The sequence below is a fragment of the Staurois parvus genome, unplaced genomic scaffold (genome assembly GCF_062004578.1).
Source record: "Staurois parvus isolate SC_StPar_1 unplaced genomic scaffold, SC_StPar_1.0 ptg000634l, whole genome shotgun sequence".
Lineage (NCBI taxonomy): Eukaryota > Metazoa > Chordata > Amphibia > Anura > Ranidae > Staurois > Staurois parvus.
Genome location: NW_028318430.1, coordinates 14,602,571 through 14,620,508, shown reverse-complemented (window position 1 = coordinate 14,620,508; position 17,938 = coordinate 14,602,571). Strand labels below are relative to the sequence as shown.

Here is a 17,938-nt window from a genome sequence, read left to right as displayed (position 1 = left end):
ACACATTTGATTGAAGTGGCATGTACATTTTAATAACATTTGCTAGGGGCATTGCAGTATCGGTCCTCAGATGTTGAAGATGCCGTTGTTTTCTTTTGCTTTTATTTTAATCTGGTAGTCCAGCCATTAATACACTTCTTGTCTAAGGGTGACAACAGAACTGAGCAAGGTTGTCACCCTTAGACAGGGAGGGTGTTAGGACTACATAACATTGTGTAAGGACTACATAACACCACCCTCTCTTCTTCATAACAGGCAATGGCATTAAGTAATCCACAAAGATAGCAGGGAACAATAATTGATAACAGTCTGGAGTCAAAATGTAAAGGAAGTTATCAACTCACAAGATTTCTGGCCGGATTAGCAGATTTTATTTTTTTTTGCACTCGTCGAAGAAATATATAATAAAAGCTTTCTATGGTATATTTAACAGATGAAAAGGGAGCAAATAAGAAACATACAAAAGGGAACAAAAGAAAAGGAGTACAAACACCCAATCAGCTACCATAAAAAAATGTACATTTATTGTATAAACATCAAAAACAGTAAGCATTGCAAGTCCCGATCCTCTCACCAAACATCCCCCAGTACCCCAGAGTCACCCCCCCTACATTCCCCCTAGAGTGGGCTGCCCCCCCCCCCAGGAGTTAAGGCAACCCCCTCTGTCACGACCCGCGGTCGCCGCCACCAGCAGGCGACAATCGCACAGCCGCGACTAGCAGTAATACGTCACGCCCATGGCGTCAGACCCCAGACCTTCTCACCGAACTCGTGACCGAAGGGCCGGCCAATCCAAAACCGCGGTGTGACGTGCGTAACAAGGCCCCACCCAGCTGCACCCTACACAGCGATTGCCCAGCTAATGGTCTACAATCTGTGCCTGCAGCCTGAATGCGCTTGTTACTGGGTCGGGTTAATTACGCAACTAACCCTCTACTGCCACCACCACTTTTGTCGGAGACTGGGAAACTCCCGTTATCAAATATACACTATAATGATTGAAATATTGATCTATATAGCACGGCCCGCGGACCTACTATACAGAGATATAACAAACAGTAGCGTCTCTTCAAAGGCAGGGATTCGTGAATTGCAAGTAAGCGCTTAGAAACAGTTTAACACTTTCAGAAAGAAAGATTTATTACTAAAAGCGTCAGACAGATGCAAATAAATATTTACAAAGAGATGTCACAAAAATATATATATATATATGTATATAAAGACACAGCAAAGAGATAATTAGGAAGAAGATTACAGGGTTAAGTTACTTGCCCATATGCCTGGGTTTGCAGTCCAAGATGCAGAGCAGAAAGGTTCTTTGATCTCCTCTGTTACGATGTTACCTCGGTGTCAGGAATGGACTTGCCAATAATGGTGGGACTCACCTGCCTTGTGGGCTGCAGTACCAGGGCTGGCCAGCGGGTGCTCTCAGCAATCAGAGACTCAACCCTGCAGTCAGCCAAACACCTGAGGCTGATTGCAGGTGTATTTAAGGGATGGCCAGACCTGCAGTCTGTGCCTTGGTGTGTGTTTTTCCATGGGCCCCTGTATCTTGTTACCTGCATTCCTGTTCCTGTTCCTGTCTGACTGATTTGTTGCTGACCCTGCCTGATCCGGACCTCTGCTGACTTCTCCTGTTTGATCCCTGGCTTGTGACCCCGACCATTCTCTGCCTGACCCCCTGTACCTACCTGCCCGTTAGTTGCTGTACCCGGCTCGTGACCTGACTACTCTCTGCCTGCTCCTCCTATTCCTACCTGCCCGATTGTTATTGACCTGGCCTGCCTGACTACGCTTGCATTGTATGTATTGCTATCTGTGGGTGGTTTGGTTTGGTTCGTTTGCACTGTGTTATGTTTTAGTATTGCACTGCGTTTATGTATTGTTAGTATTAATAAATTATATTGTTTATAACATATCTGAAGCCTGTGTTTCCCTGCGTCAGTTCACATACCTCTGGTCATACCCGAAGCCCTGACACTCGGAGACTTCTGTGTGTTAAAAAACTTTCACTCTCCCTCTAGGCTTGTCAGCCTGTCTTTTTTAAAAGTCCCTCACAAAGGGAGGGGGGCTCTGACTACACCTTTTGGGAGTGGTCATTGGGAGATTTTAAACTGAAACTGCCAGCTCATGTCCCATGATATGAAACATACGGTTGACCTGGGGAATGTTCAGTTCTCGGGTCAGGTTGATAAGGTGTGGGGCTTACATAGCTTTGGGTGACCAAAGTGACACCTCCGCAGATGGGCTGGCTCCACTTCTCATGTCTTAGCCTGGTTGTTTCACATCATCTGCCAGGAGATAAAGTCTGCCTCACAGGAATGCAAGGGGGGGGGGGGGATGTGAGGAATGATTCGAGGAATACCTAAAATACAACAAGGTAAAGGAGTACTCTGCTTCCAGCTGGATGAGCTAGTTTGCTACACCCTCCACTTAGAAATGTTGGATATATGTTTTCGGGTATAAGTTATGTGTATATATGTTTTTGGTGACACCCACCTTGCACTGTATTAGAAAGCACCACCTGCTTGTTGTTACTTTGGTTGGACTCCCAGGACCAATATATGTATTTTTGCTAGCAAACAGGATACATTTATAGTATTGTTAGATACATTTACAGTATTGTTAGAGTTTACCTACACTTTAAGGCCATGCCAAAGTTATACTGCTAGATTGCTATGCACAAAAACACAGCCATACTAATGCAAACCTGTGCCAAAGAGAGATTTCATAAACTAAAGCTGAGAGCACAAGTTGTTAGCTTGCCAATTTTCAATGAAACAGATTCTGAAGGATGACAGCCTAGTAAAACCCTGTGGGAAGCTACAGCACAGGTGCATCCAGTGCACCAAAGATTTGTCAACAAGCAGAGGAGTCTATGGCCACGACTTCTCAGTAAGTATGCATTTGGGGAGGAGAAGCTGGTTCTAGTGTAGCTCAGTGGGAAGGATAAAAGTCGCGGTCATTTTTGCTTACAAGGAAGAAACAATTTGGTGATAACTGAAACTTTAGAATGCAAAGTAAGTAATAAAATGCATCATCTCTATGCTACACTAGTAAACCACATATTTTGAAAGAGCAGTTACTCTCATACATTATTACATTGACTGATGTGTCATATAGATATATTTTAGGGTACTGTAGATCCACTTCACTTCCAAAATGTGTCAGGGGGACTAAAACAGAGCATTCAGATCCTGGGCCTTGGCTCAAGGGTCCTCCTTATGTACAAAGGAAATTATTTAAACACAAGCACAGGTATCTGTAGGTACCACACGAAGCCTATGCTTTACAAGTAATGTTTATGCACCTTGGTGGACATGACAAAGTTTAAATCTCATTGTGTATTTCTGAAAAAATTAGCAAGTGGGCATGTGCTCTGACTATTTAGAGCTAAGAATAGCTATACTGTGGTAAAGAAATTGGAGCAGTGTTTTCACATGGCAAATATTTCCCTGAGAATGATTGAAGTGATTTGAGAACTTGGGACTACCACAGTAATTGCCCAAAGATGACAGTGGTGGTGTTCTGCTCCATAGCAAGAAAAAGAAAAGGACTATATAATTATCCAGCAAGCTAAAATAACTACCTATGTGACAAATGCTGACAATGGCCAGGGAAAATGAAAAAAATAAAAAGAATGAAAAAATATATTCAACCAATGAAAATAAAAATAAAATAACAAAAAATATATATAAATGTCCAAGTCCCCAAAAGAAAGTTCTTTTATGTGTTCCGAGAGGCAAAACGATCCTAAGACTCCTTGATATCCTCAAAGGAAAAGAAAAAAATCATAGTGTAATACCCTAATATAAGTAAAAAACACTTCACTCTGTGCCAACTCAAATCACATCAAAAAAACAGTGAGAAATCAATAAAGTAAAAATAAACGTGAGAAATCGTGATCACTCCAATCACAAGTGAAAGGTGATACTAGATACCAGTACCCTTATTACTCCAGCCAAAAATTGATGCTAAATACCATTACCCTCTTAAAACATATTCAGGCATATATTGTAACACAGGAAAGGTATTTCTCCATCTTCCTTATCTCGGGGTGTTCCTCATATAGATAAAGGAAGGCTCTTTCAGGCAGATTCCATAAAAAGATACAAATTTTAATCCACACTTACATGTAAAAAAACGATATCCAGCTCTCAGTACTGAACATTGCAATCTCAGGTTGAAAACCAATAGTTTCCAACCGACAAAATGGCCGCGGCGACACTTCCGGTTAGCGTGCGTGCGTAATGACGTCACTCACGCACGCACGCTAACCGGAAGTGTCGCCGCGGCCATTTTGTCGGTTGGAAACTATTGGTTTTCAACCTGAGATTGCAATGTTCAGTACTGAGAGCTGGATATCGTTTTTTTACATGTAAGTGTGGATTAAAATTTGTATCTTTTTATGGAATCTGCCTGAAAGAGCCTTTCTTTATCTATATGAGGAACACCCCGAGATAAGGAAGATGGAGAAATACCTTTCCTGTGTTACAGTATATGCCTGAATATGTTTTAAGAGGGTAATGGTATTTAGCATCAATTTTTGGCTGGAGTAATAAGGGTACTGGTATCTAGTATCACCTTTCACTTGTGATTGGAGTGATCACGATTTCTCACGTTTATTTTTACTTTATTGATTTCTCACTGTTTTTTTGATGTGATTTGAGTTGGCACAGAGTGAAGTGTTTTTTACTTATATTAGGGTATTACACTATGATTTTTTTCTTTTCCTTTGAGGATATCAAGGAGTCTTAGGATCGTTTTGCCTCACGGAACACATAAAAGAACTTTCTTTTGGGGACTTGGACATTTATATATATTTTTTGTTATTTTATTTTTATTTTCATTGGTTGAATATATTTTTTCATTCTTTTTATTTTTTTCATTTTTCATTGGTTGAATATTTCTGATTATATATTGTTTGGGTGATTCATTATTTAATTATCACTATATCAGATTAGGTGGATGGATTAGATTATGTGAAATTTTGAGATAGATTGGGTACATTTAGAAGTTCATCACAAAAAATTAACAAAATTGATTATTCACTTCCTAGGGAGGAAGTAGTGTTTTTGTGTGGTTATTTAGAAGCTTTTTGATTGAATGGCCAGGGAAGTTTGTTATTGCCCAAACTGGAAATCTTTATATGGTCAGCCTTACTTTCAGAAGCATATTTTTCAATATAGGCAACTGTCACAGATATAAACAATCCTATGGGGATTATTTTACTAAAACTGGAGAGTGCAAAATCTGGTACAGCTGTGCATAGATACCAATCGGCTTCTGGTTTTTTTGTTCTTTTTGTCAAAGTTTAATTGAATAAGCTGAGTCAGACGCTGATTGACTACCACACACAGCTGCACCAGATTTTGCACTCTCCAATTTTAGTAAATCAACTCCTATATGTTTAGGGATTTTGTTAAATTCTTAGTAGACGTGCTCTACTTTCTTTAGGAAAAGTTTAATCTGTTTTGTTCACAACTGTTGTAAACTTCATTTACCAATATACTGTATGTAAAAGAGAGCGTATGGAAAGATTTTACAGGGAAATATTTAGCCTGAAGGATCACAAGATGTTGGTGGGAAAGTAATGCTTCCAAAAATATTTTGTGCAATAAAAGTGGCATTAAGTAGTTCTTAAGATGCATACCATCTCTGTTAATGGCAAATCTGCTTGATGTTTCAGCAGGTGGAAGGCACATGTACACATACTTTCATACAAACTGGTTGTGTGCAATAGCTAGCAAGGACATTCTACACCTGATTAAACAAGTAACACTTTGTTGTTTCCTTCCTTATTTTAAACCTGAAGTTTAGTTTTTTTTGAGGGGGATACAGTACCATACACATTAGTTATGTGTAATTGAGTTTATTCCCCTAAACCAGTGGGCTACTTATTCTGCTAAAAATCCTCCCTGCCATGTCTCCTCATAGCCACCAGATACTGCCCTGAGGGACTGTCTTCTTGTACTGTGAGAGTCAATTGCTGCTGCTGCAACCGAGAAAAGTTGTGCCACTCGCCCGATCACTTCTGACCTCTCTGCAATTCACAGAACTTATATTACTACTTTTGGTGAATGGGCTGTGGAATCCTGCCATTCAACTTCTCCACTGCCCATTCACAGAATGCAATGACAGTAATCAGGCTCCAGTCACTAAGGAGTTTTTAGGCTTCTCAAAAAACAAGGTCTAGACAGCAGCTCCTATCTACAGTAGCTCCTTGGTGACCCTCTGATAGCAATTCTTTACACAGTCCTCCTCCAAGGGAGAAGCCCCAGGGGAGAAAGAGTTCTGGAAAGGTGCCTCCATGCCTTTCTCATCCCTCAGATTATACTTCAGATCGAAGGGATTGGCTGGGTCTGATAAACTTTATTATCCCAAACTAATTACAGACTCCCACCCAATAACAGACAAAAGCAATCTATCCCCTGAGCTTAGGGAAAACCAACAAAATCCATAAAAGTTAAATATTAGCTCAGGCTTTGTTACAGTAACAAATTCTAAATGGATTAGCATCACAACTGCAAAGAGCACTAAACATATAAAAATGGATGCCACCATGTACTGTATAATCATAATCAGCTTTTTTTTTGTTGTAGGCAGTAATAAAAAAAAGTGCATTTAGAGAGAATTATATGCCATTAAATCAGTGGCAATTAATAACCATGCAGTCAGCATGTTATAATAATAAAAAATAACACAATTTACCATAATGATGAATCACAAAGTTAATAGGTTTGTGTTTACCATTGCTTTGTGTCACGTTTTATAGGGCAACATTAAAGATACACCGACAAAAAAGATATATGCTTAGCCGATCATATATATTTTGTTATATAGCCTGTAAGGCAGAGCAAGAATTCAGCAGAGGACATTAAATTTTCATATGTGACAGGTGCCACAAATAAATGTCAAATGCTTTTTGATGGAGCCAAATCTGTATGTGCTACTATGTCTGCAATGCTGCCATAACAACATTTTGTTGTGAAAGAGTTCTATTTTTAAAGTAATATTGTTTATGAATTCATTGTGAAAAAAAAGTAGTTCAAAAAACTAAAGCATGCATATTGTAGTCTGTAAAATGACATTATACTACAATTACAATGTTGTTCTCATTATTCATAAAACCTGCAGTAAGACCCTCTTTAACAAGGTCCCTGATGGTTTAAAGCAGGGCAAATTTCCATTACAGCAGGCTATTAAAACCTTTGCAGTTGTCTTGCAAACAAAAAGACAATTTTGCTAATGGATGGTGATCCTTTGATTTTCTTCTCATTCATGATAATGATCAAATTCAAACCCATTTATTGCTTGTAAAGTAACAGAAATCTAATAGTCTTTTCATTCATGATCATGATGCATCAAATAAAAATTCAAATTAGTTTTTTGTATTCAATGGAATGTTATAGCAGTTGTAATATTATTTTATTCTTGATAATGATCATATAAATCAAATAAATAGGTAGACATCTTTGCACTTTCATTGCAGTGTTTCAAAAAGTCTTCTATGACTTGAAAAGATATTGGCAAGAGATATGCAATTTGGTTTTATTTAAAGATATTAATTTATTTAGTTTAAAATTCAAGTTGTACAAGTTGTCCAATACAGAAATGTATAAAGCTTAAAATTATATTAAAGGTCCTGCTGGGATGGATAAATAACAAGTAATAATATGGTTGAAATACTTAGCTGGAGAAAATGGTTCATACACTGGGTGATGAACTCATGTCTTGGGGCCTAGGCATTTGATCATAGGATGGCGGATTAGCATAACCATTGAACATTAGAGGTTATATGACCATACATCTAGGCCTTATTTCATGTGATCAATGCAGGATGAAGCATCATTCTTATAAAAAGATAAGTATTTTATCCCTTTATTGCTCTTTATTTATCCATCCCTAAAAGACTGTTGAGATAAGTTTATGGTAACATTTTATTGGAGGTCCACTTAATGTCACAATATTTTTAAAGTAAATTGTTAATGTAAGGAAAGCAACAGGAATCCAGCATTGCTCAATTGCAGTTGTAATGGCGTACGCTCTGCAACCACCATCCATATTTTGAATTCAATATATAATGATTGCAACCCATGAAAAAGCATACAGACAGCGAAGTCTCAAAAATTTGAACACGCATTGCAAATTTGTTCCATGTCAGTAACTCACTAAGTAAAAAAACAGGATAATGACTCATGCACCATTACAAGCAAGTCAACCTTGGCTGGCAGCTCTACTGTCATTTAAGTCCCCCTAAAAACTTCAATTATTTCTGCATATTTGTTGTCAAATAACTTTTCTTTTTATATTTTAGCTATCCACCCCTCACAATTGGAATTTTGGACATGTTTGGCTTTGAAGACTTTCAAAAAAATTCATTTGAACAAGTAAGTGTGTTTTTTAATACATTTATTTAATTAATTTCTATTTAGTAAAACATGAAGCCAAATACTAGTCTCAAAGCAGCGGTTCATCACATAGTCTTGCCAGCACTGACTGTGACAGTATAGTTTGTATAACTTGCTCCTTAGCATGAAGTTATACAAATGATTCTGCCACAGTAGAGGAGAGGAGGAGAGGCATATCACATCTGTACAGAACAGGGGGTTATGGCTACAGCACTGACTTTAGCTCCCACATAGAAATGCTCACAAACTGAGATTCAACCTGGGGTGGAGCTACAGCCATCACAGATTAAAAAATGGTCTTTTAACACACAACAAGGCCTTGGATCAAAGCATAACCAAGAGCTACATGCACTCAGATTTTTAGCAGGTAGTGATGATTATTCTTTAGAGACATACACCTATAATTTACCAAAATTGAAGATTTTGTACCAATGCAAAGTTTAAAAAAAAAATCGTTCAGCAGGGAGAGGGTCTTTTAATGTGGCTTAACCAGTTCCCGACTGCGCTATAGCCGAAAGACGGCTACAGCACACTCGGCTAGTTCTGGGAGGGCATCCATGGATGTCCTCCCAGAACCACGCCCCCTGATCACTGTGTCCTTTGGTTCACATAGCTACGGAACAGGCCAATCACAGCTGCTTTTACCATGTGACCAGCTGTGTCCAATCGCAGCTGCTCACCGGATAAATAGGAAATGCCGGTTATTAGCAGCCCTCTCCTTACACTGACAGCGCATGAAGAGAGGAGAGCCGGTAAGCAGCATTTTGCAGGGGGACATCTAAACAGATCATCAGGGCACTGGTCATCAGTGTCCTGGTGATCAGTGTAGCCCCATCAGTGCAGCCAATAGTGCCCATCTGTGATAGCAGTCAGTGCTGGCAATCAGTGCCCATCAGTTAATCAGTGCTATCAGTGCCACCCATCAGTGCTGCCCATCAGTGCCATCTAACAGTGCCCATCAGCACTGCCTAACAGTGGCCATCAGTGCCACCTATCAATGCCCATCAGTGCCACCTAACAGTGCCCATGGGTGCCGCCTATAAATGCCCATCAGTGCCAACTAACAGTGTCCATCAGTGCTGCTTATCAGTGCCTATCAGTGCCCATCAGCGCCACCTAACTGTTCCCATCAGTGCTGTCCATAAGTGCCTCCTAACAGCGCCCATCAGTTCCCGTCAGTGCCACCTAAAAGTGCCCATTGATGTTGCCCATCAGTGCCACCTAACAGTGCCCATCAGTGCTGCCCATCAGTGCCACCTAACAGTGCCCATCAGTGCTGCCTATCAGTGCCCACCAGTGCAACCTATTAGTGCCCATCAGTGACTCCTCATCAGTGCCCATCAGTGCAGCCTATCAGTGCCCATTAGTGAAGGAGAAAAATTACTTATTTACAAAATTTTATAACAGAAACTAAGAAAAACTTTATTTTTTAAATTTTTGGTCTTTTTTAGTTTGTTTAGCAAAAAAATAAAAACCCCAGTGGTGATCAAATGCCACCAAACAAAATTTCTATTTGTCTCTAAAAAATGATAAAAATTTAGTTTGGGTACCGTGTTGCATGGCCGTGCAATTGTCATTCAAAGTATGAGAATGCTGAAAGCTGAAAATTGGTCTGGAAGGGGGTAAAAGTGCCCGGTACACAAGTGGTTAAAGATCGACATTAAAATTACACAAATTCTTTAAATATCATTCTTTTGGGATGCCTTGACCTTGCACAGGAAGTTGTGGATGCAGCAGGATGTATTCCTTAAAAAATGTATTTCTTTAACCTCCTCGGCGGTCTGATTATTTCCGATTTTTTGTGCTGAAAGCGGTACCATTTTTTGCATGGAAATATGTAGTTTTTTATTGTAGGCCTGTAATTTTTAGGTATAACTCACTGAAATCTGTCCAAACAAGAGTCTAGTAAATATCCCGGGTAGGATAAAATTTGAAACACAAAATCATAAATTATAATTTAATAAATAATCATAAAAAATAATAATATAATAATAAATGTAATTCAATAATATAATCAAACCAAAAACACTGAAATTTGAAATACAGAGGCAAATTTGCACATCGCTGAGTAAAGTCACAAAATCATTTTCAGTGTCTGATGACGAATTTCCCCACGAATCATTATCACTCTATTCTGCAAGTGGTTCTGATTTACTATCGCTGTTCTCTAGCTGGTCTAAAACCGCTTGGACGTAAAGGGACACTTTTTGGATGCCATGGACTTTTCTAAGTTTCCAGGCAGAAAGAACAGTCAAAATGCAGGCAGGGCACAGGACAAAGCACTCGGGACAAAATGTATGTGAAATGCATTGAAACAGCAATCTTTTATGTACCCCACACCAACCAACCCTGAATAAAGGTATCTTAAGCAGTATCACGCTATGAGGTCTCTTATTGGGCACTCTGTGTGAGTGCTATCATTCGCAGTGCCCATCTGGAGGACTCAGGACCCTGGTGGTGATACCTGGTAGCTGTTTCGGATGACCTTACTTCTGTGGAGCCGGGATGGTGATCTGGGTGCAATCTGATCTGGGATCTGATGATCGTTCTATGGCCTGGTGACGCAGGATTACATATTGCGTATATTAAACGCACATCTGGTGAGTGCGTTTTTCACCTATTTGTGTGGTTCACACTTATCATCACACCTTGGATCAGGACGTCCACTCACCTGGAATTAGGATCTCTCCATGATCCGCACTATTATATTGAACTTTTGTATTTATGGATCACCATCAGAGTGATATCACGCATGTGCATATATTGTGTGTATAAATTGTGCTCTATTATTTAGCGCTGCACCATTCTATTTGACATATACGATTGAAACAGCAATGTTTTACTATGTAATAGTCATTTTAAAAAAAATGACATTTTAAAAAAATTTCAAATTTGCCGCCGGTTCCGGCCACGTACGTCCCGACGTCACAGGGACCGGAACATGAAAGCCGGATGCCGGCATCGGCCGGAGGAGATGGCTGGGGAAGCTGCAGGGGACACATTGTGGGAGCGAAGGACAAGGTAAGTGCTGGAGGCACTCCCTGAGCAACGCCGCATGGTAAGCCCGAGTGTAGCTCGGGGTTACCGCTCTTGGTACTGAAACTTTACCCCGAGCTACACTCAGGAATACCGCTAAGGAGGTTAATCAGTGTGCGGGGGATCTGTCATTAGCGGTGATACCACTACTGCCACTAAATGACAGATCCCTAGCTGGCTTCTGTTTTTAAACAAACCAGGGGATCTGCAATTTAGCAACAGTAGCACTATCTTCCTAAAATTACAGATCTCCATCTGTCTTCTGTTTGTAAACAAACTGGGATATTGAGTGACATCATTGACCAAATATGATCATGATCATATTTGGTCAGTGATGTCACCTAGAATGCCCATTTGTTTACATACAGAATCTGTGGCATACAAATTTCATCAGGTATGTGTGTCATCGCATGGGTGGGTCAACTTCATTGGGCATTGCTCATCAGGATTGACATTGATTTCTGCCACTGGACAACATGATTACCCTTGAAATTACATCAGTGGACGTTGTATATTTTTGTTGTTTTTTTATCTAAGAAATTACTTTTTAAGGGCGTTTTTTTTTTTTTTCTTTATGATTTACATTTTCTTTGTGATTAAGTACCCTGTACACATCCATAATGGGGGGTGGATATCTTGGGGGCCCCTAATTTAAAGGGGGCATACAGATTCCATTAAGGCCCACCACAGACCCCCCACAAACCTTATCCTCTCAACATGGGCTAAAAGTGCCTTGGGATAGAAGCTTTTACACCCCACCCTTGCAAGGTATCCTGCCAGTATTGAAGGAAGCCTGATATGATTCAGGAGGTGGGGCATACACTTGCTGACCCCCCTATTCCTGATCAGCCAGACTGCATGTTTGTTTTTTTTTTCAAAGAATCTTTAGGGGATACCTTATGTGGTTTTATATTTTTAATGGTACTGGCTCATTTAATCTACACTGTGGGTTCCATCTAAAAATCATGAAAGATCCTTATTTAGGCATGCGGCCTGGCTAACTATAGGAAGGGGAGCAGTGCGTTTGCAAACCATTACTCCTGAACCAGACCAGGCCACATGCCTTGCAAGGGAGTCACTGTTCTATTTCATCCTTTCTGTCTTTGCCTTATCTTATGTTCATTTTATGTTTGCATTAAAGCCTTCTCCTGGCTGTGTTTCCGACTGTCAGCATGCTTTATGCTGGCTGGCTAGCTGGAACATGTAGTCTTCTTTATGTGGTGTTTTTGCTTTTTTATTGTACATTTAGGTGATCTGCTCTGTTGTATGCATTGTCATGCTCACTGTTTATATATATGTCTATACTTGTTGTGACACATAGTATGTTTAAGGTGGGGGTTGTTGGTCTGTTGGTCCCTTGTGAGCTTTTTATGGGGTATTACGTTTTATGCTTCTTGCCTTGAGAAAGACAGACTGTGACTGGACAACAGGTCAGTGCAATAAAGCTATTAGTAAACAAAAGAGCAAGTGAGTGCTTAAAAAAGCTGCTAAACACCAAAAGGTACCATATAAAACCTCCAAATGAAATAGTAAAAGCAGGGTGTAGCACTAAAATATCAATATAAATGACTAAAAGACAAATATTTGCACTTGTATCAAATAACAGAAGCACGCTAAAATAAAGTGACTAAGTGATATGAAAACGTGTCCGTTTCTTAAATAATCATTACATATACGCATTATAAAAACGCATCATAGATGAGCATGAAAATCCAGTGACAAAGTGCTTGTATCTAGATAAAGTGAAATACAAAGTGATAACTGTGTCACTTAATGGTGACCATTAAAGTACAAAGTGCCAGACGTATTAACCAAACAACAGTCCACAATTAAGGTGCATGAAAGATCGTGATGATCTTCAAAATCCAGTGATCTGATCCGGTATTATGGTGAAGTGACCCATATGATAGGATTGCGCACTCACCAGATACGCAATCAGACTGCGCATTTAGAAATACCAATCTCAGAAAGCTGGAGGTCCTTTTATGGTCTGGTCTGGTCAGGTGCCACTCCCTCTCCTGTATCCACTGCCACACTTGGTACAGCCGCTGTGGCTGTTTAAAGCTCACAAGGAGCCCCAAAAAGAGGAGGCCAGATAGTGTATTATCCTTTAAACAGGAGGTGTTTATTCCAAATGTACAGCACAAAAAGGGGGGAAACAAAAACACTGACCATCTGATGCGTTTTTATAATGCGTATATGTAACGATTATTTATGAAACTGACACTTTTCATATCACTTAGTCACTCTATTTTAGTGTGCTTCTGTTATTTGATATAAGTGCAAATATTTGTATTTTAATCATTTATATCGATATTTTAGCGCTACACCCTGCTTTTACAATAAAGCTATTGCCTCCTGTAGTCCTTCCTGTTTACTTGTAGAAGCTCTTTGAGTGCTTACAACACCTGTTATATTACATACAGTATGTAGTTTCCACAAAAAGACAACTGGTCACAAAATGCTCCTTAACCACATGCCGCCCAGCCCCTGTATAAATACGGTGGCAGGGCGGCAGGGCGGCACGGCTGGGCAAAAGCACATTTTAAAACGTGTGTTTTGTAAACAGGTAGGGGGCACGCGCGAGGCGCGCCACCGCCCTACCTGTCCCACCGATCACAGTCGTGGATGTCAGTCGCCGGGTCACAGTCGGTCGTTACCGGCTATGTCCCGGCGATCGGCGGCAATCGCTGACAGAGAGCACAGCTGCAGTAGCTGTGCTTTCTGTCAGTTCCCTGACAGCTCCAGGTCACGCTGATCGGGACAGAAGAGTTTCTCTCTCCCGATCAGCGGTGTTCCCTGCAGTACACCCCCCCGCCCCCTAGTAAAACACTCCCCTCACACAGTTAACCCTTTCCCTGAAAAATAAACTTAACCCCTTCCTCCCCAGTGCCATTAGTACAGTGTCAGCATTTTTTTTTTTTGCAATGATCACTGTATTGGTGTCACTGGGGATGTCAGTGACCCCAAGTCAGTACCCCCCAATGTCAGAATGTCCGCCGCAGTCCCACCATAAGTCACTGATCACCGCCATAAGTCACTGATCGCCGCCATAAGTCGCTGATCACCGCCATTATTAGTATTAAAAAAAAATAAAAATCCCAGTATCTTTGCAGCCATTTGTAAACGCTATAACTTTCACGTAAACCAATTAATTTACACATATTGTTTTTTTTTTTTAGCAATGACATGTCGCAGAATGCATTTTGGCAGAAATTTATGACTAAATTTGATTTTTAAATTTTTTTTTACTGGACATGTTTTATAGCAAAAAGTCCAAAATATTGTTTTTTTTCCTCAAAATTGTCAGCCTTTTTTTTTATAGCGCAAAAAATAAAAACCGCACAGGCGATCAAATACCACCAAAAGAAAGCTCAATTTGTGGGAAAAAAAAGGATGTAAATTTCATTTATGTACCGTATTGCATGACTGCGCAATTGTCCATTAAACTAGCGCAGCGCTGTATAGCAAAAAAAAGGCGTAAATTGCAGTATCTATACCATAGTTTGTAGACGCTATAACTTTCACACAAAGCAATCAATATACACTTATTGGGATTTTTTTTACCAAAAACATGGAGCAGAATACATTTTGGCCTAAATTTATAACCAACTTTGAGTTTACTATATATTTTTTATAGCTGAAAGTAAAAAATATTGTTTTTCTTCAAAATTTTTGGCCTTTTTTTGTTTATAGCGTGAAAAATAAAAATTGCACAGGTGATCAAATACCACCGAAAGAAAGCTCTATTTGTGTGAAAAAAAAGACGTAAATTTCGTTTGGGTGCAGCATTGCATGACCGCGCAATTATCCGTTGAATTAGTGCAGCGCTGAGTAGCAAAAAGAGGACTGGTCATTAAGTGGGGTAAATCCTCTGGAGGTCAAGTGGTTAACTTTGACATCCACATCTTTATTTCAAAGTAAATGATCACCGGGCCATAACATCAGGAGCATGTGTCATACCTAACAAAATCAGGACATCAGTAGACTGTATTGGGCCCAGATACTCTTTTTCAGTACCGAATGACACATAATTTTACACCCCAATATTCCAGGCAACTTTAACATAATGTAATATTAAAAACATTATTTAACACTATATAGCTCAAATAGTCTAAAACACATACACTCGCACTGTTCATCTGTTTGTAAAACAAAAACAAATCTATTTTATGTAGTCATTTTATTGAGTTTTTTTTCATTTATATTAACAGCTGTGCATTAATCTTGCCAATGAAAAAATCCACCAGTATATGAATGAACTGCTTTTCCTGCAAGAACAAACTGAATGTGCACAAGAAGGAGTTTCCATGGAAACCATGTATTGTCCTGGAAACCATACAACAGTACTGGATTTTTTCTTCCAGGTATTTCTCTTTTCATTATATACAACTGTAAATATTATGCACACAGTCTCCAGCTACCCATATGAAATTGTGTGTTTTGTATTTTCATGCAATATGGTACTTTACTTTATTTCATAACATCAGATGATCTTAATTTTCCAATTGTGTAAATATCCTCAGCGTTCCTAAACTGACTATGCATTGTTGATTTGATTTCGGTATTCATGACATACATATACGATGCATCTGTAAGTAAATAACAATAAAAGATGTAAGAAAAATATACTAGCTAAAGGTTAAACACTAGGATCAATGCTTTGTAGTGGTAAGGTCTGTGATACTTCAAATTTTAGAATTAAACTGCTCTCCAGTATCTGTATCACCAGCTTGATATTAATGTTTTCCAAGTTATCACACTGCTTTCTATTTTGTACATGACATGTGTGACTCAACCTGTCCGGGTTCCAGAACACTTGTTGTGGCACCCTTGTGCCAACATATGAAAACAACATATTTGAGCAATATTTTAAAGTGTTTCTAAAGGATAACATTTTTATACCTAAAAAAAAACATGTTACCACAGGTCAGGTGCAATGCTTCGGTCAATCACAGCGCATGATGACGTCACAAGGGGGTGGGGCTACCCAACCCCTTGTGACATCATCACATTATTTAAGAACTGTCAAGCAGATGCAGCTGTCAGACTGCGGGAACCAGCGTCGTGAGCGGTGGCGGTGGACATCGTGATTGACATTGGATCTACTTCGGGGGACATTTTTTTTATTTTTGTTTTTAATAAAGGACTTGTCAAAGACTGTCTTCTGTCATTTTTTACACTACACTTTTTTTAGGCAGTATAGGCAATTTAAAAAAAAGTTATACCAATATAAAGTTCCATATCGTGTAACTCTGTTTCCTATATACAATAATATATTTCCTATTGCTTGTTTCATTCATATGACCAGTTTTAAATATACACTCAGGTGCAACTTTAGTAAGCATGCACATCTAATACCTAAAAAAAGGAGTTCACATGGTTAGAAACTCTCTGCACACAGTGAAATTTAAACAATGTTCAGTTGGTATTAAAGTGAATGTAAATTTCTAAAACAATGCAAAGCCTTTTGATTTGCCCCATAACAACAAAACATAGTCCTAAATGATATAAATTATACAATTTTACATTATGAAAATAAATATATATTAGGAAACAAAAACAGTTCACTGATAAGTCTTGGAAAATTGACATCTGTCTTCTCCCCCTTGACCTGTGAAGCCATTCTTAGCTTTACAGGAAACCATCCTTCATAAAACTTTGAATCCACTGACTGTCCCTGGTCCATTTTTTTCCTGAAGCTTGTATCACTAAAATACATGCATAATATGGCACAATGGAATTAGAATACTGTCAGTACCTACAATTTAGCACAGAAGCTGAAAAGTAATTTCTCAGGAACCCTGACTATATTAAATGGTGCATCTTTACACAGTTTCTTTGCTCTATTTTTCTTAATCATACTGGCAAGGAAAGATCCTTCTTTCATGTTGCCTAAATTAAATGCATCAAATATAACATATGTAAACAACATATTTGAGCAATATTTTAAATTGTTTCTAAAGAATAACATTTTTTTACCTAAAATAAAAAACATGTTACCACAGGTCAGGCGCAATACTTTGGGCCACCCCACCCCCTGTGACATCATCACACTATCTAAGAACTGTCAAGCCGGTGCAGCTCAGACTGCGGGAACCAGCATTGAGAGTGGAGCGTTTTTTTTTCTTTTTTCAAGTTGGCGGTGGCAGTGGACATCGTAATTGACGTTGGATCTACTTCAGGGGACATTTTTTTTTTTGTTTTTAAAAAACGACTTGTCAAAGACTGTCTTCTGTCATTGTTTACACTACACTTTTTTTTTGTGAAAAAGTAGCGGTACCACATACCCCATACTCATTCACATGGGGGCAGGATCTGGGGGCTCCCTTGTTAAATTGGGCTGCCAGATTCTGATAAGCCCCCATCCACAGGCCCCCACAACCACCGGCCATGGTTGCAGCGAAGAGGCCCTTGTCCCCATCAACAGGGGGAGCCCCTCTGCCCCAAAGAACCCCCCATGTTGAGGGCATGTGGTGGAGGAGGGGGGC

At 39.4% G+C, this 17,938-nt stretch overlaps 1 protein-coding gene across 3 annotated transcripts in view; it reads left to right on the top strand.

The window, feature by feature from the left end:
• MYO16 (myosin XVI) overlaps positions 1–17,938 on the top strand; it is a 468,341-nt gene that overhangs the window by 354,928 nt on the left and 95,475 nt on the right. For all 3 annotated transcript variants that reach the window (XM_089693597.1, XM_089693596.1, XM_089693595.1), the window contains exons 21-22: positions 8,318–8,390; positions 15,662–15,814. In XM_089693597.1, coding sequence (XP_089549723.1) covers positions 8,318–8,390; positions 15,662–15,814 — 226 coding nt within the window. The remainder of the gene's footprint in view (positions 1–8,317; positions 8,391–15,661; positions 15,815–17,938) is intronic.